Source organism: Aspergillus bombycis (assembly GCF_001792695.1).
Source record: "Aspergillus bombycis strain NRRL26010 chromosome Unknown contig00103, whole genome shotgun sequence".
In the NCBI taxonomy this organism is placed as follows: Eukaryota; Fungi; Ascomycota; class Eurotiomycetes; order Eurotiales; family Aspergillaceae; genus Aspergillus; species Aspergillus bombycis.
The window spans coordinates 12,369-36,267 of NW_019170105.1; the positions used below are offsets into that span (position 1 = coordinate 12,369).

General features: G+C 49.7%; 8 protein-coding genes across 8 annotated transcripts; 4 read left to right on the plus strand and 4 right to left on the minus strand.

Annotated features, from left to right (window-relative positions):
• Positions 1 to 14: 14 nt before the first annotated feature.
• Positions 15 to 3,287, minus strand: ABOM_009235 (calcium-transporting ATPase; the record flags this gene model as incomplete). The annotated part of the gene is made up of 6 exons (XM_022536363.1): positions 15 to 120; positions 172 to 494; positions 563 to 2,502; positions 2,532 to 2,877; positions 2,947 to 3,104; positions 3,170 to 3,287. 6 exons carry the CDS (start codon positions 3,285 to 3,287, stop codon positions 15 to 17), a joined length of 2,991 nt encoding a protein of 996 aa, XP_022385498.1.
• A 2,201-nt stretch (positions 3,288 to 5,488) lies between these two features.
• Positions 5,489 to 6,607, plus strand: ABOM_009236 (14-3-3 adaptor artA-like protein; the record flags this gene model as incomplete). Its single annotated transcript, XM_022536364.1, has 5 exons — positions 5,489 to 5,534; positions 5,595 to 5,614; positions 5,772 to 6,046; positions 6,108 to 6,195; positions 6,251 to 6,607. Coding segments are annotated over 5 exons (786 nt in total), but the record flags the coding sequence as incomplete, so codon positions are not given.
• Positions 6,608 to 7,664: 1,057 nt separating this feature from the next.
• Positions 7,665 to 8,655, minus strand: ABOM_009237 (eukaryotic translation initiation factor 3 subunit J; the record flags this gene model as incomplete). The annotated part of the gene is made up of 3 exons (XM_022536365.1): positions 7,665 to 8,369; positions 8,472 to 8,545; positions 8,637 to 8,655. 3 exons carry the CDS (start codon positions 8,653 to 8,655, stop codon positions 7,665 to 7,667), a joined length of 798 nt encoding a protein of 265 aa, XP_022385496.1.
• Positions 8,656 to 9,205: 550 nt separating this feature from the next.
• On the minus strand, positions 9,206 to 10,789 carry aspf22 (enolase acuN; the record flags this gene model as incomplete). Its single annotated transcript, XM_022536366.1, has 5 exons — positions 9,206 to 9,560; positions 9,620 to 10,060; positions 10,120 to 10,459; positions 10,528 to 10,584; positions 10,666 to 10,789. The coding sequence occupies 5 exons, from the start codon at positions 10,787 to 10,789 to the stop codon at positions 9,206 to 9,208; spliced, it is 1,317 nt and encodes a 438-aa protein (XP_022385504.1).
• A 1,455-nt stretch (positions 10,790 to 12,244) lies between these two features.
• On the plus strand, positions 12,245 to 13,663 carry rpt4 (proteasome regulatory particle base subunit RPT4; the record flags this gene model as incomplete). Its single annotated transcript, XM_022536367.1, has 4 exons — positions 12,245 to 12,461; positions 12,585 to 12,971; positions 13,026 to 13,482; positions 13,543 to 13,663. 4 exons carry the CDS (start codon positions 12,245 to 12,247, stop codon positions 13,661 to 13,663), a joined length of 1,182 nt encoding a protein of 393 aa, XP_022385503.1.
• Positions 13,664 to 15,309: 1,646 nt separating this feature from the next.
• On the plus strand, positions 15,310 to 17,270 carry ABOM_009240 (glycoside hydrolase family 47 protein; the record flags this gene model as incomplete). The annotated part of the gene is made up of 3 exons (XM_022536368.1): positions 15,310 to 15,511; positions 15,570 to 16,196; positions 16,255 to 17,270. The coding sequence occupies 3 exons, from the start codon at positions 15,310 to 15,312 to the stop codon at positions 17,268 to 17,270; spliced, it is 1,845 nt and encodes a 614-aa protein (XP_022385510.1).
• Positions 17,271 to 17,589: 319 nt separating this feature from the next.
• On the minus strand, positions 17,590 to 18,888 carry ABOM_009241 (M20 family metallopeptidase; the record flags this gene model as incomplete). Its single annotated transcript, XM_022536369.1, has 1 exon — positions 17,590 to 18,888. One exon carries the CDS (start codon positions 18,886 to 18,888, stop codon positions 17,590 to 17,592), a length of 1,299 nt encoding a protein of 432 aa, XP_022385511.1.
• A 3,064-nt stretch (positions 18,889 to 21,952) lies between these two features.
• On the plus strand, positions 21,953 to 23,529 carry ABOM_009242 (uncharacterized protein; the record flags this gene model as incomplete). The annotated part of the gene is made up of 2 exons (XM_022536370.1): positions 21,953 to 22,250; positions 22,334 to 23,529. The coding sequence occupies 2 exons, from the start codon at positions 21,953 to 21,955 to the stop codon at positions 23,527 to 23,529; spliced, it is 1,494 nt and encodes a 497-aa protein (XP_022385508.1).
• Positions 23,530 to 23,899: the final 370 nt, after the last annotated feature.

The window sequence follows — 23,899 nt, forward strand, 5'->3', positions numbered from 1 at the left end:
CCATCCTGCAACATCTATGCCCTCTTAGGCTTGGACGCAGCTCCATTCTGCTGACCTGCACCCTTCGAGGTTGTAGTGTACATCTGACGCTCGACGAATTTAAGTGTCTCATCAATAATTCTTGCAACTTGTTAGCTAGTCAGAACCCACAGCAAGGTAAATGAGACTTACATAACGGGAGCACTAATGGCCACGACTGCCTTCCATTCCACCCAGTTTAGCGGCAGAATCGAGAACAACCCCTGTAAAAATGGAATGTACAAGATGGCAAAGTGCAATGCCATCGAGAGAATGATAGCGTAGACCAGCATCATGTTGTTCCACAGAGCGAAAGTGAACAGGGACTCGCTAGACGACAGGGCGTTCATAGCGTTCAGCATCTCGATTACCACCAGGATGGACAATGAAACCGTAGAAGCAGAACGAGACATGTCGTTCGTAAACATCTCACAACCAATTTCGGGGAACTGTGCGGAGCACTTGTGGAAATGAGACTATAGGTGGGGTTAGTACATGGTAATAACATACAAGAGAGAGTTTTGAGGGTTGTCGCTGAGCTTACCAGTTGCCAGAACGAAATCTGGGGCCCTTCTGGGTTGTAAAGGAACCACCAAACGTAGCCAAAGACGGTGGCAGCACCGACGTATGTACCGATAACCAGATATCTGAACAGTAGCCAGCCACCAACAAGGGGCTCATCACGCTTACGAGGGGGGCGTCTCATCACATCATGATCAGGTGGGTTGAATGACAGAGCAGTCGCAGGCAAGCCGTCGGTGACCAAGTTAACCCACAACAACTGCACGGGTACCAGCGCTTCAGGCATACCCAAAGCCGCCGTCAAGAAGATTGATACCACTTCTCCAATGTTAGACGAGATAAGATACCGGATGAACTGCTGAGTGTTGCTGTAAATAGATCTTCCTTCCTCAACAGCTACAGTAATAGTTGCAAAGTTGTCATCTGCCAGCACCATGTCAGCAGCCAGCTTAGCCACATCGGTACCGGTACCCATAGCTACGCCAATATCAGATTTTTTCAGGGCAGGCGCATCGTTGACTCCATCACCAGTCATCGCGACCACATGGCCCAGAGACTGAAGGAGATCGACCAACTTAGATTTGTGGCTGGGCTCAGTCCGAGAGAAAAGAGAGGCCGTCTTAACAGCCTCGAGTTTCTCACTATCAGAAAGGCCATCGAACTCCCTACCAGTAAAGCTCTTACCGGCGAGATCTTCATCTTCAGCGAAGACACCAATCTGGCGGCAGACGGCCTCAGCAGTGTTTCGGCTATCGCCGGTGATAACGATCACTCGAATACCAGCAGCAAGACACTTTTTGATAGAATCAGCAACCTCGAGGCGCGGGGGGTCAAGCATGGCGGCAAGGCCAATGAGAGTCATGTTCCGTTCCAATTGAGCGTAATCATCGGACGTCTGGGCGTTGCGCAGGAGGGGGTTGGCGCCCACATCGTCAACACGGGCCAAAGCCATCACACGAAGGCCACGGTTACCATACTCAACAATCTCGGCAGAGAGTAGATCGGCGTGTTCTTTAGTAATAGGTACACGGGGCCCATCGGATCCCAGGAGAACATGGGTACATCGCTCAAGGATGGATTCAGGAGCACCCTTAACCAAAAGACTTTGTTTCTTCTCAGTGCCAACAAGGACAGACATACTCTTTCGATCGCGAGAAAACTCATAAGTTGCCTTCAGCGGCAAGCGACTCTCATAATAGGCACTCGAAGCACGGAGTCTCTGAGAGGTAGGGAGCTGGGATATTTTCGCATTGGTAGCGGCATCGTCAGTTCCAATCTTCTCGACCAGGACGCGCAAGGCTCCCTCGGTCGGCTCGCCGATACAGGAGTAGACACCACTCTTGGCATCGTGGGATAGATTCGCACTGTTACAAATAGCCATTACCTCGGCCATCTGTCGAATAGTGGAGGATTGAACTGCGAGATTTTGCAAGACCTTGCCATTTTGGGAAAGATTGCCCTCCGGTGCAAAAGTTGTGCCTTCAACATCAATCTCTTGAACACTGCTGCCAGTCTTGTCCAGGTAGACGACCTTGTTCACACTCATCTGATTAGTGGTCAGAGTACCGGTCTTGTCTGAGCAGATAACGCTGCAACTTCCTAAGGTTTCCACAGAAGGAAGCGACCGAACCACCGCGTTTTTATTGGCCATCTTACGAGTACCGAGAGCAAGACAAGTAGTGATTACAACAGCCAAGCCTTCAGGAATGGCAGCCACACCAAGAGAAACCGCAATCTTGAGGTAATAAATAGCTCCCTTGGTCCAACCGCCGTGTGACGGGTCGTTAAAGTGCTCAATGTTGATTACCCACACCAGAATACAGATGACTGTGATCACTTTGGCAAGCATGTCACCGAAATCATTGATTTTCTGCTTCAGTGGTGTTGGTTCCGAGATCTGAGACGTGATGCTATCATGGATATCACCGATGGCAGTTGATCCGCCGGTCAAAACCACCAGGGCTGTAGCGTGTCCATTGACCACTGTGTACCCGAGAAGAGGATGTTGGTCTGATCTTGCTTGACAGCCTGCTTATCGCGAATGGCACTAGTATCTTTCCCAACGCTCTCGCTCTCGCCCGTCAAGATAGCTTGGTCGACCCGGAAACTGTTGCTATGGACTGCAATCAACCTGCAGTCGGCAGGTACACGATCTCCAACCGCGATATGAATTATGTCTCCAGGAACCAGGTCTTCGGCCTTGATACGCTGAGTTTTCCCATCACGTACGACAGTAGCCTCATTCGCAGAATATTCCTGGAGCGCAGCAATTGCTTTCTCCGCGCTGGTTTCTTGCGTCACGCCAACGACAGAATTGAGGATCAGGATCGTCAGGATCTGTGGTCGCACCAAAGGTTATCAGCGCTTTTCTAACAATGCAATGAACTAAATATGTTCAGGACTTACCACAACCGGGTCAACAAAGGCAGTCCAATCGTCCCCTTCTTCAAAGAGAGCCAAGACAAAAGACAGTGCAGCCGAGCCTAGAAGAATGAGGACCAGTTGATCTTTGAATTGTTCCAGGATGAGCTCCCAAAGGGGGGTGGGAGGGTCTTCCGCAAGCGCTACACGAAGGACGAGACTGAGTCAATTTGTGCTCTCAGTCGAACATTGGATCTGTGTGACTAACCATTTGCTCCATGTTTTTGCCTGGCTTTCAACGCCTGTTCCTGCGATAGACCCGAGTGCTCTGAAACACTAAAGTGTTCCAGCACCTCCTTTGGGGAATAGAGGTAAGAATGCTCCATGATGAACCACAACCGTCAAGGTTCTGACTAGGGTTGGGAGCAAGGGGAGAAGGAAAAGAGAGAAAGGTTTGGAGAAAAGTTCGCAGATGCTAAAGATCAAGACATGAACGCCAAGTGGCCGGATGATTGGTAACGAAACGAGTACTGGTAAGGTACTATCGGGAAGAATCTAGAAGAAGGGAGGGAAAGATAGCCGTGCTCCGAAGTGTATTGCGGAGAAAAGAAATTTGGCAACCTTTTTTTCCCGTTTTGATCGATAACAACACCCTTACGGAGTAGTCGAGATGATAATGATTGTTATAATTATAACGAAGGTGATATGACCGGGGGAAGGGGGGAAAGAATTAACCTGGAAATTGGCCTCCGGGTTAAGACGTGCGTTTTGAAGCCGAGAGAGTGGATAAGTACCTGGAGTCAATAATTTATCGGTCCCCTGTATTCAAACGTGTTCTTTTGCGGTCTGCTGCCATGGGTCTCTGGATCCATTGGTCCCGTTTCGCCGCCGCAAAGACTGTCTGGTTGGTAGTAGTGGACCAAAATAAGCCTACAGGGCTGAACGGTAAGATAACCACATATAGCGGATGACCCAGCATGACCGCTACTTTGCTACGTCAACTTGCTTCTCATTGCTTCTCAATAGTAAAGTTAACATACTGGAAATTTCATAGTTACTCGTACGAATCTTATTATTCCACCAAATCGCAAGGTAATATCAGAAATATCTCATGGTGGAAATAGTCTAGACGTGTGGAGGGCGAGGTATGTACTAGTATGCATGTACGGTACAATACTGCTGTAAAATACGTGTATTGAATCGCCCCGATCTCCACTCAGAAATGTTGATGCCTTGCCCCAAGACCCCTGCTCGGTCCTGGAACCATGTCTCCAAGAGGATGATGGGGCCTATGCCCTGTGCTAGAAGTACCTACTTTAGTAGTACATATACATACTAAATGGTCAGTCGCTGCAGACTCCAGAGTACGGTGTATGACGATGTGGATGGTAGAGTGATATTACGTTGCTAGGTCCCTATCTGACCTATCTCAGGGGACTCGTCTCCGGAGAAATCCCTTATGCCACTGCCATCTTTCAAAGGTTGGTAATTAATACCCTTAGGTACGACAACCGCACGGCATATCATAGATTGGACTTCGTTTTAGCCCCCCTCTCCCCTTTTCTTCTCATTCTTGAGCTTATTTATTCATCTACCACTGTTGGTTACTCTTGCCAACTGGGCTGCTTCTATGCCTCAGCATGTCGAGCATTAGGTGCCTAGAAGAAGTGTTGTATGTATGTACGATTGAAAAGGTATATAGACACAGCCCAACAATCATCAATCCTTGTCTGTCAGACTTGTTGCCAGATGCAGTCAGCACAGGCTTCAATCTCAGCAATTGATCTTTGCACACCCACAGGAGGTTCACTTTGATAGTTGCCAAAGCCTTCATTAATGCTACATACACATTCATACCAGAGAGGCGGAGAGGATTATAATGCGGAACGAATTGAAGTAGCTCATGCTAGGGCACCCGAATCGGTCTGATCTGACATCACAGTTCAGGTAACTAATACATAAGATGGATAATAAGCGGATGCGCCATCGCGCAGTCCAGTCAATAATGATGAGGGTCTTTCATGCCTCAGGCAGAACGGTCCCTATTGGGCCTGCTTGCCTCAGGCGCTTGGGGGCACCCCCGGCCAAACATCACAAACAATAGGCCGCGCCCGCCTCTCGCTAAAGCTGGCAGGCCGTCACCTCACCGGTTCATCATCTGTTGCTTGAGGATCGCATCTGTCAAACCTCTGGTGAATTCCACATCCCCATTCCATCTGTGTTGTCTTTTTGCCCTCTTCTTTCCCCACACCTCTTTTCTCTTCTCTTATCAACTCCTTTCAACCACCCTACTCTGTCTTGTGATCCTCCTATCTGTACCCTATCTTCCAGCATGACTTCTGAGGTATGTTGTTCCAGCCTGACCCCTCCTCTTCTATTGTTTTCTGCCCTCGTGCTGCTGCGATAGCGGCTGGACGTGTTGATGCATGCATCTCACTCTTGGAAACTCTCTATCGTTTTTGACGTGGTCTTTACAATAAAGTAAATCAATACTAACAATATTTCTTCATTCACAGCGTGAGAAGTAAGGACCCAGACCGACTCAATCAACAACAGATAACGGAGATACTAACCCCCTTTCTCCAGCAAGACATTCCTCGCCCGCCTTTGCGAGCAGGCTGAGCGTTACGATGGTAAGATCCCTTGAATGGCTGGACCTCGGTACCCTGTATACTAATTTCCTCTCGTTACAGAGATGGTCACGTACATGAAGGTGAGTAGCAGCCTACTAAACGCTTGTTGTGTCAGTCGTTTAAGACGCGATCGCTAATGACCTAACAGGAAGTCGCCAACGTATGTAACCATTTCGCTTTACACCCTGAGATCGCTTCCCCCGCACCCCTTTTCTTGCCTTGCTGACCCCGCATCAGATTGGAGGCGAGCTTACCGTCGATGAGCGTAACCTTCTCTCCGTTGCCTACAAGAACGTGGTCGGTACCCGCCGTGCTTCCTGGCGTATCATCTCCTCCATTGAACAGAAGGAGGAGTCCAAGGGTTCTGAGCAGCACGTCTCGATCATCCGTGACTACCGCCAGAAGATCGAAACCGAGCTGGAGAAGGTCTGCCAGGATGTTCTTGACGTTCTGGACCAGTCCCTCATTCCCAAGGCCGAGACCGGCGAGTCCAAGGTTTTCTACTACAAGATGTAAGCCTGTTGGTTTTGGGAACGCCCCATGAATGATGCGGTTAATCAAATTCAATAATAGGAAGGGCGACTACCACCGTTATCTTGCTGAGTTTGCTTCTGGCAACAAGCGCAAGGTTGCTGCTACTGCTGCTCACGAGGCCTACAAGGTATGCCTGATGGTTGTTCTCTCGTACTGACGCTCCTACTTACGATCTGGACTAGAACGCCACCGACGTTGCCCAGACTGACCTCACACCCACTCACCCCATCCGCTTGGGTCTTGCATTGAACTTCTCCGTGTTCTACTACGAAATCCTGAACTCGCCCGATCGTGCCTGCCACCTTGCCAAGCAGGCTTTCGATGATGCAATCGCCGAGCTCGACTCGCTCTCGGAAGAAAGCTACCGTGACAGCACCCTTATCATGCAGCTTCTGCGTGACAACCTTACTCTTTGGACCTCTTCCGATGGCCAGGAGCCTGAGGGTGCAGCTTCCAAGGAAGACAAGCCTGAAGAGGAGTCTGCCCCTGCTCCCGAGGATAAGGGTGAGGAATCCAAGCCTGCCGCCCCTGAGTCTTAAAGCGACAAATTGGACGTTTTCTTTTGTATCAAAAACAGCGTTGTGCGCTCGGCGCCTATTTGGAGAGGGTTCGGATTCTCCCTGGAAGTGTTTACGATGGTCTGTTTTAGCTGCGTGACTGGTTTGGACCGGCACGTATCTTCCACTTGTTCGGGATCGTGTGGGTCGGCCGGCGGAGTTTGATATTTGGAGAGCGAAGAAAAGGGGCTGAGCGGAATTTATCTCTCTTTTACTGTTTCTATTCCCAACCCCCAGAGCAAGATACAATGTGTTATTCCACCCCCCCCCCCCTTTTTTTGTTCTTTTTTTTGTGCTTGCTTGCCCGCGTTGTCTCTACTGTTTTCTCGTACATCATCCCATAAGCCCCGCGAATATTTGAATTTAAACTTAGTAGTCGTTCTACCCAAAGACGTGCGACTTTATAGAGTCGACGCCCTGAAGGATGAAACATACCCCGTCTTTTTAATTCGATGGTATCATTGTTAGAAATACCATGCACACTTGTGGTACAGTGATCGTTTTCATCGCGTAGTCTGAGCCTGCTTCTCATAGACTCGCTCTTTGTTCTTGTTCTTTCATACATTCCTCAAGCTGGTAAAGTTCCGCCCAGTAATTGCTTGCTGGAAAACAGGCAAAACGCCTAAGCTTCAAGGTATGAGCACAATGATTACCAGCCAACTGTTATGTGCAAGCTAGTTGAATATGCTTTCCTTCACCGACAAGTAGACAGTATACGCAAACTCCGGTGGTAGGAACGATTTCCGAGTTCTATATGTGTAAAAGTTTTCCTCTATCGATCTTTTAACTTGTGTCGCTCAACTTGACCAAAAAGTTAAAAATAAACATACTTGGCCAGGGCTAGTAAAGCACGTCTCTATCGTATTAATATATACTACCAGAAGAGAGGAGGCAAGGGAGAGGGAGAAGAGAAGGGACGCAAAGGAGCTGTTTAAGGGTGGATGTACAAGAGTTGGCAAGTATCGTGTCATACTGACAGGGGGCTGGCAACTATGAGAGCACAGAAAGAAGCAAAAAAGAAATGAGATGAAATGATCAATCACATGAAATCGTCGTCACCCAGTCCATCATCACCATTATCGTAATCAGCATCAAGCTTGTTATCTCTGGAAGTAACCAGTGACACCTTCGTCTTGGCTGCCTTGGACTTCTTGCTACCTTTGTCAGCAGCGCGCTCCTCTCTCATCTTCTCGTTGCTCATAGTTGTCATAGCACTAGCGATCTTCTTGACATCGGCACTGTTCAGCTCCTTGACAAGTTGTTTAGCAAACTCCTGCGCCCACAGGGAATAGTGAGGCTTCTTCGAGTGGGGAGTCAGGAGCGGGATAAGGGTGGAAGTCAGACGAGCGAACTGGTCCTTAGTGGTAGGCTTGAACAGAGGCATAGCAGAGAGATCGACGGCCTGCGTCGGGTCGGCCGAGTCACTAATAACGATAGCCTTGGGAGCTCCGCGGTTCCGGTTGAGGTCGATGTCACCGAACAGATCCTCGGCGTGCTTGAGATCAGCATCCTTCTGGGCGCGGCGCAGACGGGCTCTCTTGTCGGCATCGTCCTCATCCTCGCTCTCGGACTCATCCTCCTCGGCCTTCTTTTTGCGCTCCTCCTTGTGCTCCTGTATACGCTGCGACTTGCTCTTCTTATTTGCCGCAGCCTCGGCATCAGCCTTAGCTTTGGCTTCGGCCGCCTTGGCTGCCTTTTCCCGCTCTACTTCGGAGTCTTCGGCGGCATCCCAGGAGTCGAGAACCTGTTGGGTAATTCCAGCTGATTAGCAAATTGAGTTTCCGAGTGATGGCCATATGTGCTATATATGGTGGGGTAAAATAGCAGAAGAGAAAAATTTACCCACCTCCTCTTCTTCTTCATCATCGAACCTGCGACGGGGGGCCACGGGAGGAGGGGAACCACTGTCCTCCTCATCGTCTGCGGCAGAAAAGTAGGAACTGTCAGTAAAGTGCCGTTGTAAAGAAAGCAGATTGTATGCGGAAAGTCCACAAATTTCAGATATCCTTACCCCACCGTTCGGGCGCCATGGCTAAGTCAAGGATGTATAAAGCGGTAAAAGCTTCAAACTTCTAATGACTCGATAACAGGACGAGCAAGTGCCGTGTGTCTCAACGAGAGGGTCGTGGTGGGCGAATCAATAACCCGAAGGCGATTTTGATGTGGGCGAGTCCCTCACAATAACTTCACGATAAAACAATCTGGTGGTGGGGCTAGAGAAGGTCACGTGTACCGATACCGTTCACGCCTATTCATCAGGTGTTGGGAGTTAACATCACTATAAGATATACGGAGTATACCTACGTTGGTAGACTGTGGCCACTAGTCACGGTCTACATTGGGGAGTTTCGTTTTCTTTACTTTTTTTTTGAATTGCACTTTTATTGCATTACTGCCACTATATCTGGCCTAATCGAATCGTCATCATAAATCTTAAGAGAATATCATCTGTAGTGCTTTGTGCAGCTCGTAGAGCCTGCAAGTAGCGAAAACCCGGGCATGCAGTGCGGTCCCGAGTCCAACCATCTTTCGATAATGTGCAAGATTGGTTGGTGGACGTCATATAATCATACGGTTCATTTACAGGTTGACAGAAGTGCGGAACTTTTCACCAGCATAGACGGCATTGTCGCCAAGCTCCTCCTCGATACGGAGGATCTGGTTAAGCTTGGCCAGACGCTCGGAACGAGCAGGAGCACCGGTCTTGATCTGGCCAGAGCGCAGACCGACAGCAATATCGGCAATAGTGACATCCTCAGTCTCACCAGAACGGTGGGAAACCATGACACCCCAGTTGTCGGCGTAGGAGTCCTTGGCAGCCTGGATGGACTCGGTAAGAGTACCGATCTGGTTAACCTTGAGCAGGAGGGCGTTGCAAGCCTTGGTCTCGATAGCCTTCTTGATACGCAGGGGGTTGGTAACGGTCAAGTCATCACTATGGAGTTCATGTTAATATGTTTTGAATATGACACTGTAAGGAAGCCGACTACATACCCAACAATCTGGAAGTCAGAAGTCTTGTAGAAGTAGCTCCAGGCCTCCCAGTCGTCCTCAGCGAAGGGATCCTCAATGCTGACAATGGGGTACTTGCTGGCAAGAGACTTGTAGAGGTCGGCCAGCTGCTCGTATGTGAGCCACTTGGCAGAGTCGCTGTCGGGGTTCTTGAAGTCAAGGTCGTACTTCTTGACATCGGCCTTGTAGAATTCGCTGGAAGCAACGTCCATGGCAATCTTCATCTGGCCAGTGTAACCGGCCTGCTCAATGGCCTCAGTGATGAGGTCAAGAGCTTCCTCGGCAGTCTGGATATCGGGAGCAACACCACCCTCGTCACCAACATTGCCAGCAGACTGGCCGTACTTCTTCTTGGCGAGAGCCTTGAGCTTCTGGTAGACCTCAGCACCCTGGCGGAGAGCCTCGGAGAAAGAGGGGGCAGAGCTGTCAGCCAAGTTAGTATAGCTGTAGAAGAAGGGGGTACATCTGGACCGAGTACTTACGAAGGAACAATCATGAACTCCTGGAAAGCCAGACGGCCACCAGCGTGAGAGCCACCGTTCAGGACGTTCTGGAAGGGAACAGGAAGCACATAGGGCTTCTTGGTACCAGCGAGGTCGGAGATGTGAGCGTAGAGAGGGACACCCTTCTCAGCGGCACCAGCCTTGGCAATGGCCAAACTGACACCGAGGATGGCGTTAGCACCGAGGTTAGACTTGTTGGCAGTTCCATCAAGCTTGTTGAGGAACTCGTCGACCTTGGACTGGTCCTTGACATCGAGGTTCTCCTTGATGACGGCGGGGGCAATGGTATCATTGACATTGGCGACAGCTTTGAGAACACCTGTTCTCCGTCACTACGATCAGCCTGCGTTGCACCCGACAAGCATTCGGGGAGCATCTAGTACATACCCTTTCCACCCCAGCGGGTCTTGTCACCATCACGGAGCTCGTGAGCCTCGTGCTGGCCTATGATTTAATTGTCAGTACGGTAGAAAGACGACAAGGAAGTACATAGAAAGCTCCTGTAGACTAGTGGGGCCAACTAACCAGTGGAAGCACCAGAGGGAACGATAGCGCGGTGCAAACCAGTCTCGGTGACGACGTCCACCTCAACGGTAGGGTTACCGCGGGAGTCGTAAACAGAGCGGGCGTGGATCTTGGAGATAGGCATTTTGACGAGCTGAGGGATTGGTCAGTCGACTAAGTTTGAGGACGGAAGAAAAGAGAAAGAAAGGGAGGAGAGACGACATATATAAACGAAGGGAATGGAAAATCAAAACAGTTCTGGATTGGTGTTGGGAGGAGACTAGCAGCGGGGGTTGTGTTCACCGACGACCCAAAAAGAATGATCGGATGGTTCAGTGACGGAGTACAAGGTAGAGGCAGTGGTGGGGAGATCCAATTTCAGTTGACCGAGAGTCAGGAACAGTTACAACGGTATTCAAAAGGGAACGCCAATCAGTATAGCACGATTGTGGTATGACGGCGAGACACGATAGAACGATCATCGAGTTTTCTGGTCGCTCTCGCCCTCGTCTCTCTTTCCCATGGAGGGGTCATGGTTACCGTAACAAAATAGTGGGATGGTGGGGTAGGAGGTCATGATCTCAGTGGAAACAAAACAACCAAACTCACCTATGGGAGATGACAATAAGAGGGCAGAGTTAGGAGACTAGGAATGGGACGGTCGTCGTTGGAGAAATGGAAACAAATAACAAGTAAATAAAGAAGAAGGAGAGAATTAAATAGGTGTCAACAATTAAAGTTGGAAAGGTCTAGTTCTTGTACCATCCTCGTCCTCTTCCCCGGCAAAAGCTCTCGACCTCGTCCTCCCGAATCTTTCCAATGAAATGGTGGGGCTCGTCAGTCTTCTGAGACTCTCGCTGGCTGAGCTCTCTGTCAACTGTGTCAACCCTGCCGCGAGATCTTCCGCATTCCCTCGGGGTAAAGCGGGTAAATTAATAGTTACTAAAAGATTCACATCCTTGTTTCTGGGGTACCTTGGTAGGAGACCATCTCATGTCTACTATGCCCTGGTAGGAACCGGAGGATTGTCGACTTGATAGGTAAACCAGTCCAGGTGTTCATCGAAGTACTAGTATGTATGTATATATGTATGTTGGACGAAATGTCATTCTAGAGGATGGTAGGTAACAACTAATATATCCTTATTGGTGTCTATTGGGGGTTAATCCCTCGCCCGGTTGATTTTGCTGTGTTGTCCCGAAGGGTTCACGTCAATTCATTCAAAGGTCTTTGAGAGTCTCGCTGGAGACTACGTATCTGGAAATTTCCATATTGCGTAATGGCGAAAATGTGGTACCCGCTGACACCTTGATGCCTGAACATCCCCGGATAATAGATACTGCGCAGCATCCTTCAGGCATCAACTTCATGTGACCTAGCTGGGTATCCCATGTTGGGGTCAGGTGACCTCATGGCTTAGTGGCTCCGTAAGCTCCTCTAGAGCTGATGATAGCATTGAGATCAGATACCCCAACGAGCCATCCGCGGTCACCATCTCTGCCATCTCTATCTCTCCCGCGTATAATTCCATCCCATCCGCCCCTGAATCTATAGTTTTCTTTCCGAACCGTTTCCGTCCGATCATCTGTGAGGTCTCACAATGAACGGCGCTGCTGACCCGGAGAGAGAGCAGGCGCTCGAGGACTACAAGAAGAGCCTGCTGGAGCTCCGAGAATGGGAGGCCAAGCTCAAATCCCTTCGGATGGGAATTAAGGACTTACAAAGGGAGTTCGATATCTCAGAGGAAAACATTAAGGCCCTACAGAGTGTGGGTCAGATCATCGGTGAAGTGTTGAAGCAGCTGGATGAGGAGAGATGTACGTTTATTCGGTGGTTGCTCCCACAATACTTTGTTTTCAACATACAAAACTGCATACAACTCGTGATGAACAGTGGTCTGCTTCACTCTACATTTTCCAGAGGCTGACTTCAAACCATAGTCATTGTGAAGGCATCATCTGGTCCCCGTTATGTCGTTGGTTGCCGTTCGAAGGTCGATAAGTCAAAACTGAAACAAGGGACTCGTGTCGCCCTTGATATGACAACCCTGACGATCATGCGGATGCTGCCCCGGGAGGTCGACCCATTAGTATACAACATGTCTTTGGAGGACCCAGGACAAGTCAACTTCGCTGGTATTGGTGGTTTGAACGAACAAATCCGAGAGTTACGAGAAGTGATCGAGTTGCCACTCAAAAATCCCGAGCTTTTCCACCGAGTTGGCATTAAACCACCCAAGGGTGTCCTCCTTTATGGACCTCCTGGCACAGGAAAGACATTGCTGGCACGTGCTGTAGCCAGCTCGATGGAGACCAACTTCTTGAAGGGTGAGCGCATTATGTTTATTGGGAATTCAGGACGCCTTTGCTGACCATTTGAAGTTGTTTCGTCCGCTATCGTCGACAAGTACATCGGTGAATCTGCACGGCTAATAAGAGAAATGTTCGGATACGCCAAGGAGCATGAGCCTTGTATTATCTTCATGGATGAAATTGACGCGATCGGTGGTCGACGATTCTCGGAAGGTACATCCGCTGATCGTGAAATCCAACGGACGCTGATGGAGCTTCTTAACCAATTGGATGGGTTCGATTATCTCGGAAAGACGAAGATCATCATGGCTACGAACAGACCTGATACTCTTGATCCCGCTCTATTGCGAGCGGGTCGGTTGGACCGCAAGATTGAGATCCCTCTTCCCAATGAAGTTGGTCGCTTGGAGATCTTGAAGATTCATTCCAGTACCGTCCAACTCGAGGGTGATATTGACTTTGAGAGTGTCGTGAAGATGAGTGACGGTCTCAATGGAGCAGATCTACGCAATGTTGTCACAGAAGCGTATGTAATTTCATTCCTACCCTTTTGTTTGTGGTTGATGTTTCTGACATTGAAGCATAGTGGTTTGTTTGCCATTAAAGATTACCGGGACGCCATCAACCAAGACGACTTCAACCGGGCGGTGCGCAAGGTGGCGGAAGCTAAGAAGCTGGAAGGCAAGCTGGAGTACCAGAAGCTTTAGTTACATAGATTTCTCCGAGGATGACATTACAAAATCGGTCATGTTTAGATAATGTGCAATCGGTTTCACGAGCTTTTCATGATGCTCTTTTATTTGGGAGATTACGCCCTGTAGGATGGGGCGCATAGCGTTCGTGGTTGGATTCAAGTCTTGGTTTGGTCGTAGATCGCTAACTATTCATGAGAGTTGCAACTACTTATCAAAACGGGTCAAGAACGCTCTGCAGGTACTACCTTGAGCGAATCTCTTTTTTTATCTTTTGCTATTCTTCCCATGGAGTATTCCCAGGATTGCGAAAGGATTACGAATATCTTTCTAGCCACTGTAGATCAAGTATCCCATCTTGGACGGGCAGACGTTGAGAACAAGCTGACTGTTGTATATCAATACCGTTTAATAAAGCGAAAATTTTAGAAATGCCCTTGAACTACCTACTAGCACCTACTGTAGGTAGATATTTCGTAAAGAATAGCTGGGTAATCGCCAGGTGGCCAAAGTATGAGAGGCAAGAAAGACAACCTTCCGTCAAAGGGTCCATTTGGCTCCGCTCTGCATATGGGCGGGTCTTGTGAAGACAAACTCGAGGAGTACTGTGTAGGTCGTCCTTGTAACTATGTATACAGACACCTATGGTTCGCAATCAGAAGGTGTACATGAAGGGTCGAGAATGAAGCGCGACAGAGATTCTCCGAATTATTCATTCTCTCTGTGGTTTATGATCAGCCTGACTTACTACCTCACTCAGGACACGGCATTTTATTGGCAGAATTCCAGCATTCACCAGCGGTCTCCACTTGTTTCATGCGTGCCCTCTTACTCTTATAGTTTTAAATCCCAAAATAATCCTCCATTGCAATCATTGTTTAACCCGCAACTCCAAACAGCCCCAAATCCCGACCCTCGTGCTGCGCACCTCATAATTTTATTTCTCTATTGGCCTTTTTCATGAGTAACGAATTGTAACGCGCTACAAAACGGGTTGCAACAGGCAATCGAGTACAACGCTGCATGCTTGGTTAGTTGTTGACACCTAGCTTCAACCTGTCATTATTACTCTGTTCAACTGCCGTGTGAACCAGGGTTGTAAGCAATATTTCTAACATTTACCTCCCTCATTCATGTAGGATTTATTTCTCCGGTCCCCAATTTTGCCTTTAGATAGCTGTACCTCTTCGTTCAAGAGTTGACACCAATCGGTGGACAGAGGAAATAAACAATCATTGCTTCACGAAGTTGAAGAACACGCTAGTGCCTATGCCGATTGACTGTTCACTTTCTTCGCCATAGCGAGTGGGTTCCGCAAAGGCCACCTCTATCTTACACGAGCTAGAACAAGTGACACAAGGGCCCACGGCTATGTCCTTCCACTACCCTCCCAGAAACCCGTCGCTTTCTCCCCAGCCTCCCCTTGAGAATAACTCCTGGCGTACGAGTCGCAGCCGGGACCAAAGCTAGGCGGATACGGACTTTCGCAGCCCGCTGGGGTGTCTAACAATCTATCCACGTTTTTTGGCGACGGTCGTACCCTTCCCATGTACAAAGATAAGCCCTACTTTGCGCCTCGGCGCACGGGCCCAAAAGTTAGGCAAAGGAGAGTTCTCTACGGCGGACTTTGTCTATTCTTTCTAGTGTCGCTGTGGTATTTTATGTCTGGTAACTGGGCCAGTTCTGAGATAAAGACGCCAGAGTCGAAGGAAGGGGAAGAGCTCTGGGTTTGGGTGCAGAGCTTGGACAAGGAACCGGTCTACAATGGTGAAGAATTAAAGGGTATCGACTGGGCGGCCAGGCGAGAGAAAGTTAGGGATGCATTTATTGTTAGCTGGGATGACTACGCGAAGAATGGGTGGGGTATGTTTTGAGGTGTCGGTCCCTATGCAGTCAATAACGATATACTAATGTTGGGCAGGGCTGGACCAATATCGTCCAGTTGCTAAGGATGGCAAAAACATGGTCGAAGGTGGATTGGGCTGGATAATTGTTGACGCGCTTGACACGATGATAATGATGAACCTCACGTCACGGGTCCAGCATGCCCGTGACTGGATTCATCATTCGCTACAATACAATCAGGACCATGATGTCAGCACCTTTGAAACAACCATTCGCATGCTAGGTGGTCTCTTGTCAGCACATTACCTTTCCACCACCTATACAGATCTGGCTCCAGTCTCGGGCGATGAGGACTTGTACATCGAGAAGGCAACCGACCTCGCAGAGCGGCTATCGGGAGCGTTCGAGTCAAACTCTGGGGTACCGTACGCCAGCGTCAATCTCAAAACGTCGCAGGGGATACCGGCACATTCGGATAATGGCGCTTCTTCTACAGCCGAAGCGACGACCGTGCAGCTGGAGTTCAAGTATTTGGCCAAATTAACCGGGGAAGCAGAATACTGGCGGATGGCGGAGAAGGTTATGGACGTGGTGGATGGGTCGAAAATGGAAGACGGTCTAGTTCCCATCTATATCTACCCAGACACTGGCAAATTCAGAGGGAAGAACATCCGCCTCGGTAGTAGAGGCGATTCCTACTATGGTACATTTTTCTCTGAGATTCCTCTGTCATTGTCCAATAACTGACACATCTCCACTAGAATATCTCATCAAGCAGTATCTCCAAACATCGGAACAGGAGCCGGTCTACAAGGAGATGTGGGACGAAGCTCTGATTGGTATCCGCAAGCACTTGATTGCGTATACGACGCGCGCCCAGTTGATGATTTTGGGAGAACGGCCTGAGGGCCTAGAAGGAAAACTCTCGCCCAAAATGGATCACCTTGTCTGCTTCTTACCCGGAACGATTGCGCTCGGCGCAACCGGGGGGATGCTACTATCGCAAGCGAAACAGTCTCCCAACTGGAGTCAACGGCATGACGAAGAGATCCTCCTCGCCAAAGAGCTCATGAAGACGTGCTGGGCGACCTACCTCGCCACAAAGACAGGTCTTGCGGCTGAAATCACCTACTTTAAACTGGACAATCCCCCAGTCATGATGCAAGATATGTACCCAGAATCCACTCTACTCACCGGCAACCGAAAATCTCAACAAGAGGACCTTCCCCTGAAGTCCAAGCCGCTCTACCCGTTAGACGATAAAACCCTTAACTGGGAAAACGATCTAGACATCCACATGCAAGACCGACACAACCTCCAACGTCCCGAGACCCTCGAATCTCTCTTCTACATGTACCGAATCACCGGCGACGAAACCTATCGTCACTGGGGGTGGGAGATGTTCAAGTCATTCATCCGACATACCGCTATTGTCGGACATGACAACCATCACTCCGATCCCATATCCAATAAGCCAGCCGAGCCAAGCCGGTCGCGAATCATTAGCTTTACCTCTCTAAATAACGTCAATGTCATCCCGCCCACCCGCAGAGACAATATGGAAAGTTTCTGGATGGCAGAAACCCTTAAGTACTTCTATCTCCTCTTCTCGGATCGCGACTTCATTCCACTCGAGGAGAACGTCTTCAACACTGAGGCGCACCCATTCCCCCGGTTCAAGTTAGGGGGAGGGCTGAAGACGGGGTGGGAGCGGAAGAGTAATGGAGCTGAATCGGTGCCGGAGTCAGCACCGCAGGAGCAAGAGCAAGGTCCCTAAGAGGGATGTAACGATCACTGTTTTCTATGTAGCTATTTGGGTACTGTCTGGGATAGTCTTTGGTCGGAGCACTTTAGCGTTGGATTGGTATGCTACGTACCTTGAACTGGTATTCTCTATATCTTTGGCTATGGGCCTAATGCTTGCAACTTTGGATGGTAGATAAGATTCCTTGAGACTAAATAAATATTAATCGTCTTCGTCATTGATAGATTTCGTAAGGCAATCATATTTCGATCTCAAGCAACCAGGGCATATATGCTCTGTCTAACTCCTAAATGGGATGCATGGGCATATAACATCGCACGCAGACAGAGGATCAAGCTTCACGACGCTGCAAAGCCGCCTCGATCAATCTCCGATACCCACGAACAGCCTCCTGCAGATCCCCAACGGTTATAGCTTCATTATCACCATGCGCAACATGGATACTGCCGGGGCCATACAGGTAGCGACGAACGGGGCCGTCCTCACGCTCGTGGATCTGCAGGTTCGGCACATCCGTGCCGTAGTTTACCGTCGTGATGTTGAATCCTTCAACGTCCGTATCCAGGTCCTGAGGGGGGTATCCTTCGTTGCGGGTGCTGAACTCCGCATACACATCGGGGTTACCATCCGTGGCATCGCGCACGGCCCGTCGGACGATATCCCGTGCCTCGTCAGGGGTGCCCGCGGCCAGACGCACGGCAACGTCAGCGCGAGCAGTGGCGGGGACGACGTTGGCAGCGACGCCAGCGTCAACTCTGCCGATGTTGACGGTTGTGTTACCATATTTCGGGCTAGAAGGGAGACCGCCCTTGTCGGCGGGGATGTTGCCCAGCTGGTCGACGCGGGAGAGGGCCGGGAGGACGGCGGAGATGGCACTGCGTCCGAGCCAGGGGTATCCGGAGTGGGCAGCGTGGCCTTTGGCGACTATTTCGAAGCCCAGCATGCCCTTGTGACCGGAGACGAGGGCGAGATCGGTGGGTTCACCGAAGATGACAGTGTGAAAGGCGGAGGGAGCTGGGTTGAGTGAAGACTCTGAGAATGCTCTCATGCCGTCTCCACCGGTTTCTTCGCCGACAACGAAAAGTAGACCCAAGGGTGCACTGGGATTTTGCTCAAGGATATCAAGAGCAGCGAAGACTTGGGCTGCGACGCTGCCTTTGGCGTCGACGGAGCCGCGACCGGAAATGCGGATCGTGGACGGATCATTATCCGTTGTCGAGTCGGTGTCCAAGGAGTACGGGATAAACGGTGGGACAGTGTCAATGTGGCTGGTAATGAGAATTTCTGGGGTAGTGGAAGGCGGGTAGGCAAAGATGTTGAAGCGCTCTTGGTTTTCCGTTTGGGAAGACGAAGTTACTAACTGCTTGATGACGGTGAAGTTGCGGGCGCGGAGAAAATCGGCGATGAACTCCCCGACGTTGTGCTCGTTGCTAGAGATGGATTCAATCTGCACAATATCTCGGTGGAAGGACAGGAAGGGCGAGGCATTGATCACTTCCTCAGCGGAATTGAACGTCCCTGTTGATGGTGACGATGTCGTCGCCACACCCAAAGGTGATTGTGGAAATGCGGGGTGCGGAGAAGCCGCCGTGAGGGCGGCGCTCAGCAAAAGCGAGTAGATGGACTTCATGGAGGATGACTTTGGGCAGGCAGAATATTGTCTGTCCAGTAAATATGATTACTTGGTGATATTGACTGAAAGTGGGACAATGACGATGCTATCTCGAGTCCTACGTAAATGGCGCAGGGAATTGGAGTTCCTGTTCCGAGGCTCCAATTTACGTCACGTGTGGCCGGAGAAGTACATATACGACCGTCCCGGCGGATTGATTCCTGTTTAGGAGATAGTACTACTACACAGCAGTAGTACCTACTGCGCAGTAGTAATGGACCACTACGACGACTAAACTCCGTACAGTTAGCCGTCAACACGACCTTTCATATTGCGCAATCGTGACCGAATACGGTCAACTAACGCCAATTGACTGAGGAGTCAATGCCTCGTCCCTGCTAGTACAGAGTTCTGTACGACCAACACGGTAGATCAATTATGCTTCATCAAATGCCGAACGCGAGACGATGATCCTCACATATGTACATACTCAGTACTCCGTACCCCGCATACACAGACAATTGTCGCGATGGATAAATCAAGTCGATATATCCACGGACTCGGCTGGGCAGTGATTACCAAGCTCACTGATCTAGGTTTGTCATGGAAAAAGTGTTCCAAGCCCGAGTTCGGGGAATCGGCTTTCTAGAAAGCTGACACCAGTTGCCAAGCGCGTCGGAACCAAAGACCGCCCCCAACTGGAACTCGTCCGGGCGAATATTCTTTCCGTCTTTATTAGGGTTTGGAAAAGGCGTCGGGTTGGTTTCTCATTCCGGCAACCCAGTGAAAAGAGTTCGAGCCCATGAGGACTGAACCAGATTCTGAAGGTTCCCTTCTGCTGGCTCCAACCATGTGGGCCTAACGTCGGCACCACAAGCCTCAAGTTGCCTCTGGGCGCGATGCGTCACCAAGCAACCAGGCTTCTCGACTGACAGTGCTAGACATGATTCCCTGAGAGGGCAGGTGTGGAGGACATTCTCCATCTTAGGGTGCGGTGGTACTCTATTCGACACATTAGATATGGTACTGAAAAGTACGTGCATACAGGATACCCTGGGTAACTAAGACCAGCTTATTGGAGCTGGCAGAAACATGAGCGTACATATATACTCCGTACGTTATGCATCATTATCCTGTCTGAGAGATGGGAGCGCTTTTGTCCAACCACCCTTGTCTCGGGACTTGGCCGATGGAACTGATAGGTCATGGTACTTTCGTCCCAGGCAAAATGACGATGACGGTCGCGCGGCGTTAGAAGGAATCCACCAGCCCGCTGGAGCTATGTCAATCCGATGGGGTCCTGTGCTCGACCAGTCGAGGTCCGTCGGAGTCTAGACAACGGCCTTTGTTCTTCTTTTTTTTACCCTACAATTAGTTCGTCACTGAGTCCCCTCTTCGCTTGAATTTTTTTGGGGGGGTGGGAAGCCGTTGGATCTCGCGGGTAGACGGGAATCGGTTCCTGTCTCTAAAGTATAATTTCCCTTCTCTGATCAAATCTAAACCTTTTTACTTTTTTGTTCCTCTGATCTGAGATCGTAGTGGCTATGTACCGCATCTTTTATCCGGTCGAAAACCAAAGAACAACAGAAGCAAAAAGAAAAAGGTAAAAAACAAAAGTAGAGAAGAACCGTGGCAAGGTGGTGAACGGAACCACTGAACTCCCACGGAACTGGGCGGAGCCAACTAAACTGGGCGACTTTTTGACGATCCTCCATATCTCTCTTGCACATCGGCATGGGAAGGAAATCAACATGCTTGCTTGAGGTTGGGGGCTGTCAGATTGGTAAATCAGTTCCAAGAAATTAAAAAGTAAAAATAAATAAGTAGGAGAAAAAGAAGCAATGATCCTTGACCGTGACAGGGACTAAAAACAGAATGTGAGGGGAAGAATGTGAGAGAAACAAAAGCCGAAGAAAAAAAGAATGAAAAAAAAATAAAAAAAATTCAATTCAATGAGGGCCAAAAAAAAAGAAAAAAAGAACGACCCCCAAGTGTTGGATATCAAAAGTTGCTCCCTCTCAGAATTTTCATTGGCCGATCGAAGGAGATTCGCCTCTGAACAGGGTTTGTGATTTGATAGCTATTCTTGTCGTCTGAGGAGAGCATTCAATGAAGAATTCGAGATTCCTCTCATACCGTTGTCCCATTTTAATTCTATACTTTCTCTCGTCTCTGCCTCGGGTTACCTCTTGTGTTGCCCTCTCTTTTCTCCTCTTTTCTCGTGCCATTCCTAACAACCTTTTCTTCCCTCCACTCGTCCCAAAAGTTCCAGAGATTCCTGGCTTGACTTGCCGTTTTAGGACAATCGCCTCTCTCTCTGGAATTCGATTCTTTGATCCGCAACTCTCGATTGACTCACGGCCCGTTGATTCCGTGGCTGCCCTTACCTCTACGACCTCGAGATCGTTGTTGCATCGTTCGGCTTCCAGCAACGGGCTCTGATTGATTGCAGCGCGCACTGAGCTGTCAAGTGCCTTTTGGCTTTGGGCCTCACGAACACCCCGCCAGCTGTTCGCGCGGCATCCACTGACGTGCTCCACGTCTTTCATCCTGCCTGCCCTACCGCCTGTGATTGTCCTTCCCCAGCCAGTCAGCCTGACTGACTGCTTATTCTTCTTTTCTTGCGCTTACCAGTTCGTTTGAAGCGCATATTCTACCTGACTCAAGCCCTGGGTCTTTTACTTCAGGCATCTGTTTTTAATCCTCTCTGGATATCGATTCACCGCCACGCCACGTTTTTATTTTTCCCACCGGCTTGTAAACAATCAAGAGTCATTTTGTCTACGCTTTGATCCATTCAGCTGTGATCTCTGCCAACTCTTTTTCTTTTCTTTTTTTTTTTTTTTTTTTCTTCTTCTTCTTTCCCCCCCTGCTGCCTGAAATCTCAATAGGAAAAAAAACGTATTGGAAGAAAATCAGTGGACAATGCGTCTTCTTCCTAATTGAACTCGAACCCTCTCCCCTCCCTGCGTTTCGCATCGCTTCTCCTCACGTCCACTCTCTGCACGTGAAAAGGCAGCCTCACTATTCTGGTCTCCAAAACCTCTTCTACAAGAACACGTCCTTTCTGAAATCGTGCACCATGTTGAAACTTTCCCAACTGATAGACACCAAAGAGCGGGATGGTTCCGAAGTCATGATAGAGTCATACCGACAACCACCACAGTCACCGTTGACAACCACCTCGTCGACGCCGGTCTCCCCCGCCGTCTCTCTCTTCTCTGCCAAAGGACATACCCGCTTTTCGAGCTCTGTGTCCTCGTTGGTCTCCTCGCCGGGCCATAGTAGCTCGATGGAGATTACCTCCAGGAATCCCTTGACAGGAGTAAAGGAAGAGCCCTGTGGGGCCCCAGCTAGGGATCTCGAGGAGGATTATTTCCGTATGTTGTTACCCTTGCTCCCAGCCCCCCGTTGTCGAGTCTTTTCTCCGATTGTACTTATACAATTGTATTGACCAATACAGAACACTTCGATCACGATCTGTCCGAGTTTGAGGGCCCGTACTTTGCTTCAGTCGATTACGCGGACGAGTACGATCTCACGGATGCCGGCATGGACATCCTTCATTCGCCCAAAAAGAGACGCTCGGATAGTGTCTCCGCCAAAGGTCTGTCGCGGATCGGTTCACGCATATCAACTATTTCGAACCGCTGGAAGTCTAGACAGGGCTCTGATGGTTTCGATGCGTTGGATGCCTTCTCAATGAGGTCCCGCACCAATTCTGCATCCTCTATCCTGGCTGGCCCTACTATAGTTCCCGTCAGTCGAGTCAATTCCGTTACCGTGCCACCTTCACCCGCCAGGACGATCTTTGAGGAGCGACTCAGTGAGTCTGGGGCCCTGCCCATTGATATCGCAAAAGCAAATCGTCACAGTCAGGACAATGATGACGCGAGCCCCAAAGCGACCACCCCCCTGCTACCTCCATTCATGGGCGACCAGCCAACGTATCCAGTGACATCTCGAGTTCACTCCCCTTTGCAATCACCATCCGTGGCAGACATGTCGGAGGATGCTTTTGACGGCGCAGCATCCCGGGATTCGCGGTTGGTCAGCCTACCATCGCCTCCGCTGTCTACCAGGCCGTCCATCTCGTCATTCAATCGCCCCCGCGCGAGCACGGTACGACCAGCGTCCATGGATGCACCTCCCTATCTTTTATCGGACCCAAACGACGAGTGGGCGAACAAGCTTGGTCATGCCAATTTTACGATTCAACCGGAGCCGTACGTGCCCGAGGTGTACGATCTCGAATCTTTCCGCCAATTACGCGCCCAGTGGGATTTGGCGCAATGCAACTTCACTAAGCACCTCGTCCGAACGGGTGAGCATTACGGGATCACATCTACGATCTACAAGTTAACAGAGGAGAAGTGGGATTGTGTCAATAATGAATGGAAGCACCACCACGAGATGATGCTCTCCCAACTAGAGGCCACAGAAGGACATCGCCTACACCTCATCGGGTCTCAGTGCGACCCTTGCGAGCAGATCAAGCTTCCACGTCTCCATGATGAGAAATTCCCCGAGCTAGGTGATGGAGAGATTGTCGGGCCCATGAAGATTGCCCCAGCCACCAGCGGGTCCGGGCTCTGTCGGAGCCAGTCGTTGAAACGCAATTTCTTCAGATTCTTCCAGGATCTGATGTCACGATCTTAGAACCCTTGGTCTGTCTAGTCCTAGGGGCCAAACTACCTTGATGACCATAGAATTACCGCGAGAGGCATCGATGTACAACATCTAATGACTTTTACGCCTCTCGAATGATTGATTAAGCGTGTGACGAATAATGTCTTTCCTTCTTTTTCCGGTTTGCTGTGATCCGATAATGACGACTGACGACCTGCGTCTGCGACTACTGACTCGCAGTGCGCAATGCCTTCCTTACTATGATTGTCTTTCCCTTTGTTTTTCTATTTATGGAGTCTCCGGAGGCCGTCTTATAGGCGCGTGTAATGGTACCAGGGTTTACTGTTATGGTGTCTTTGTTCTCTGCCCTATCAGCAATACTCCTTGCATGAGTATTGGG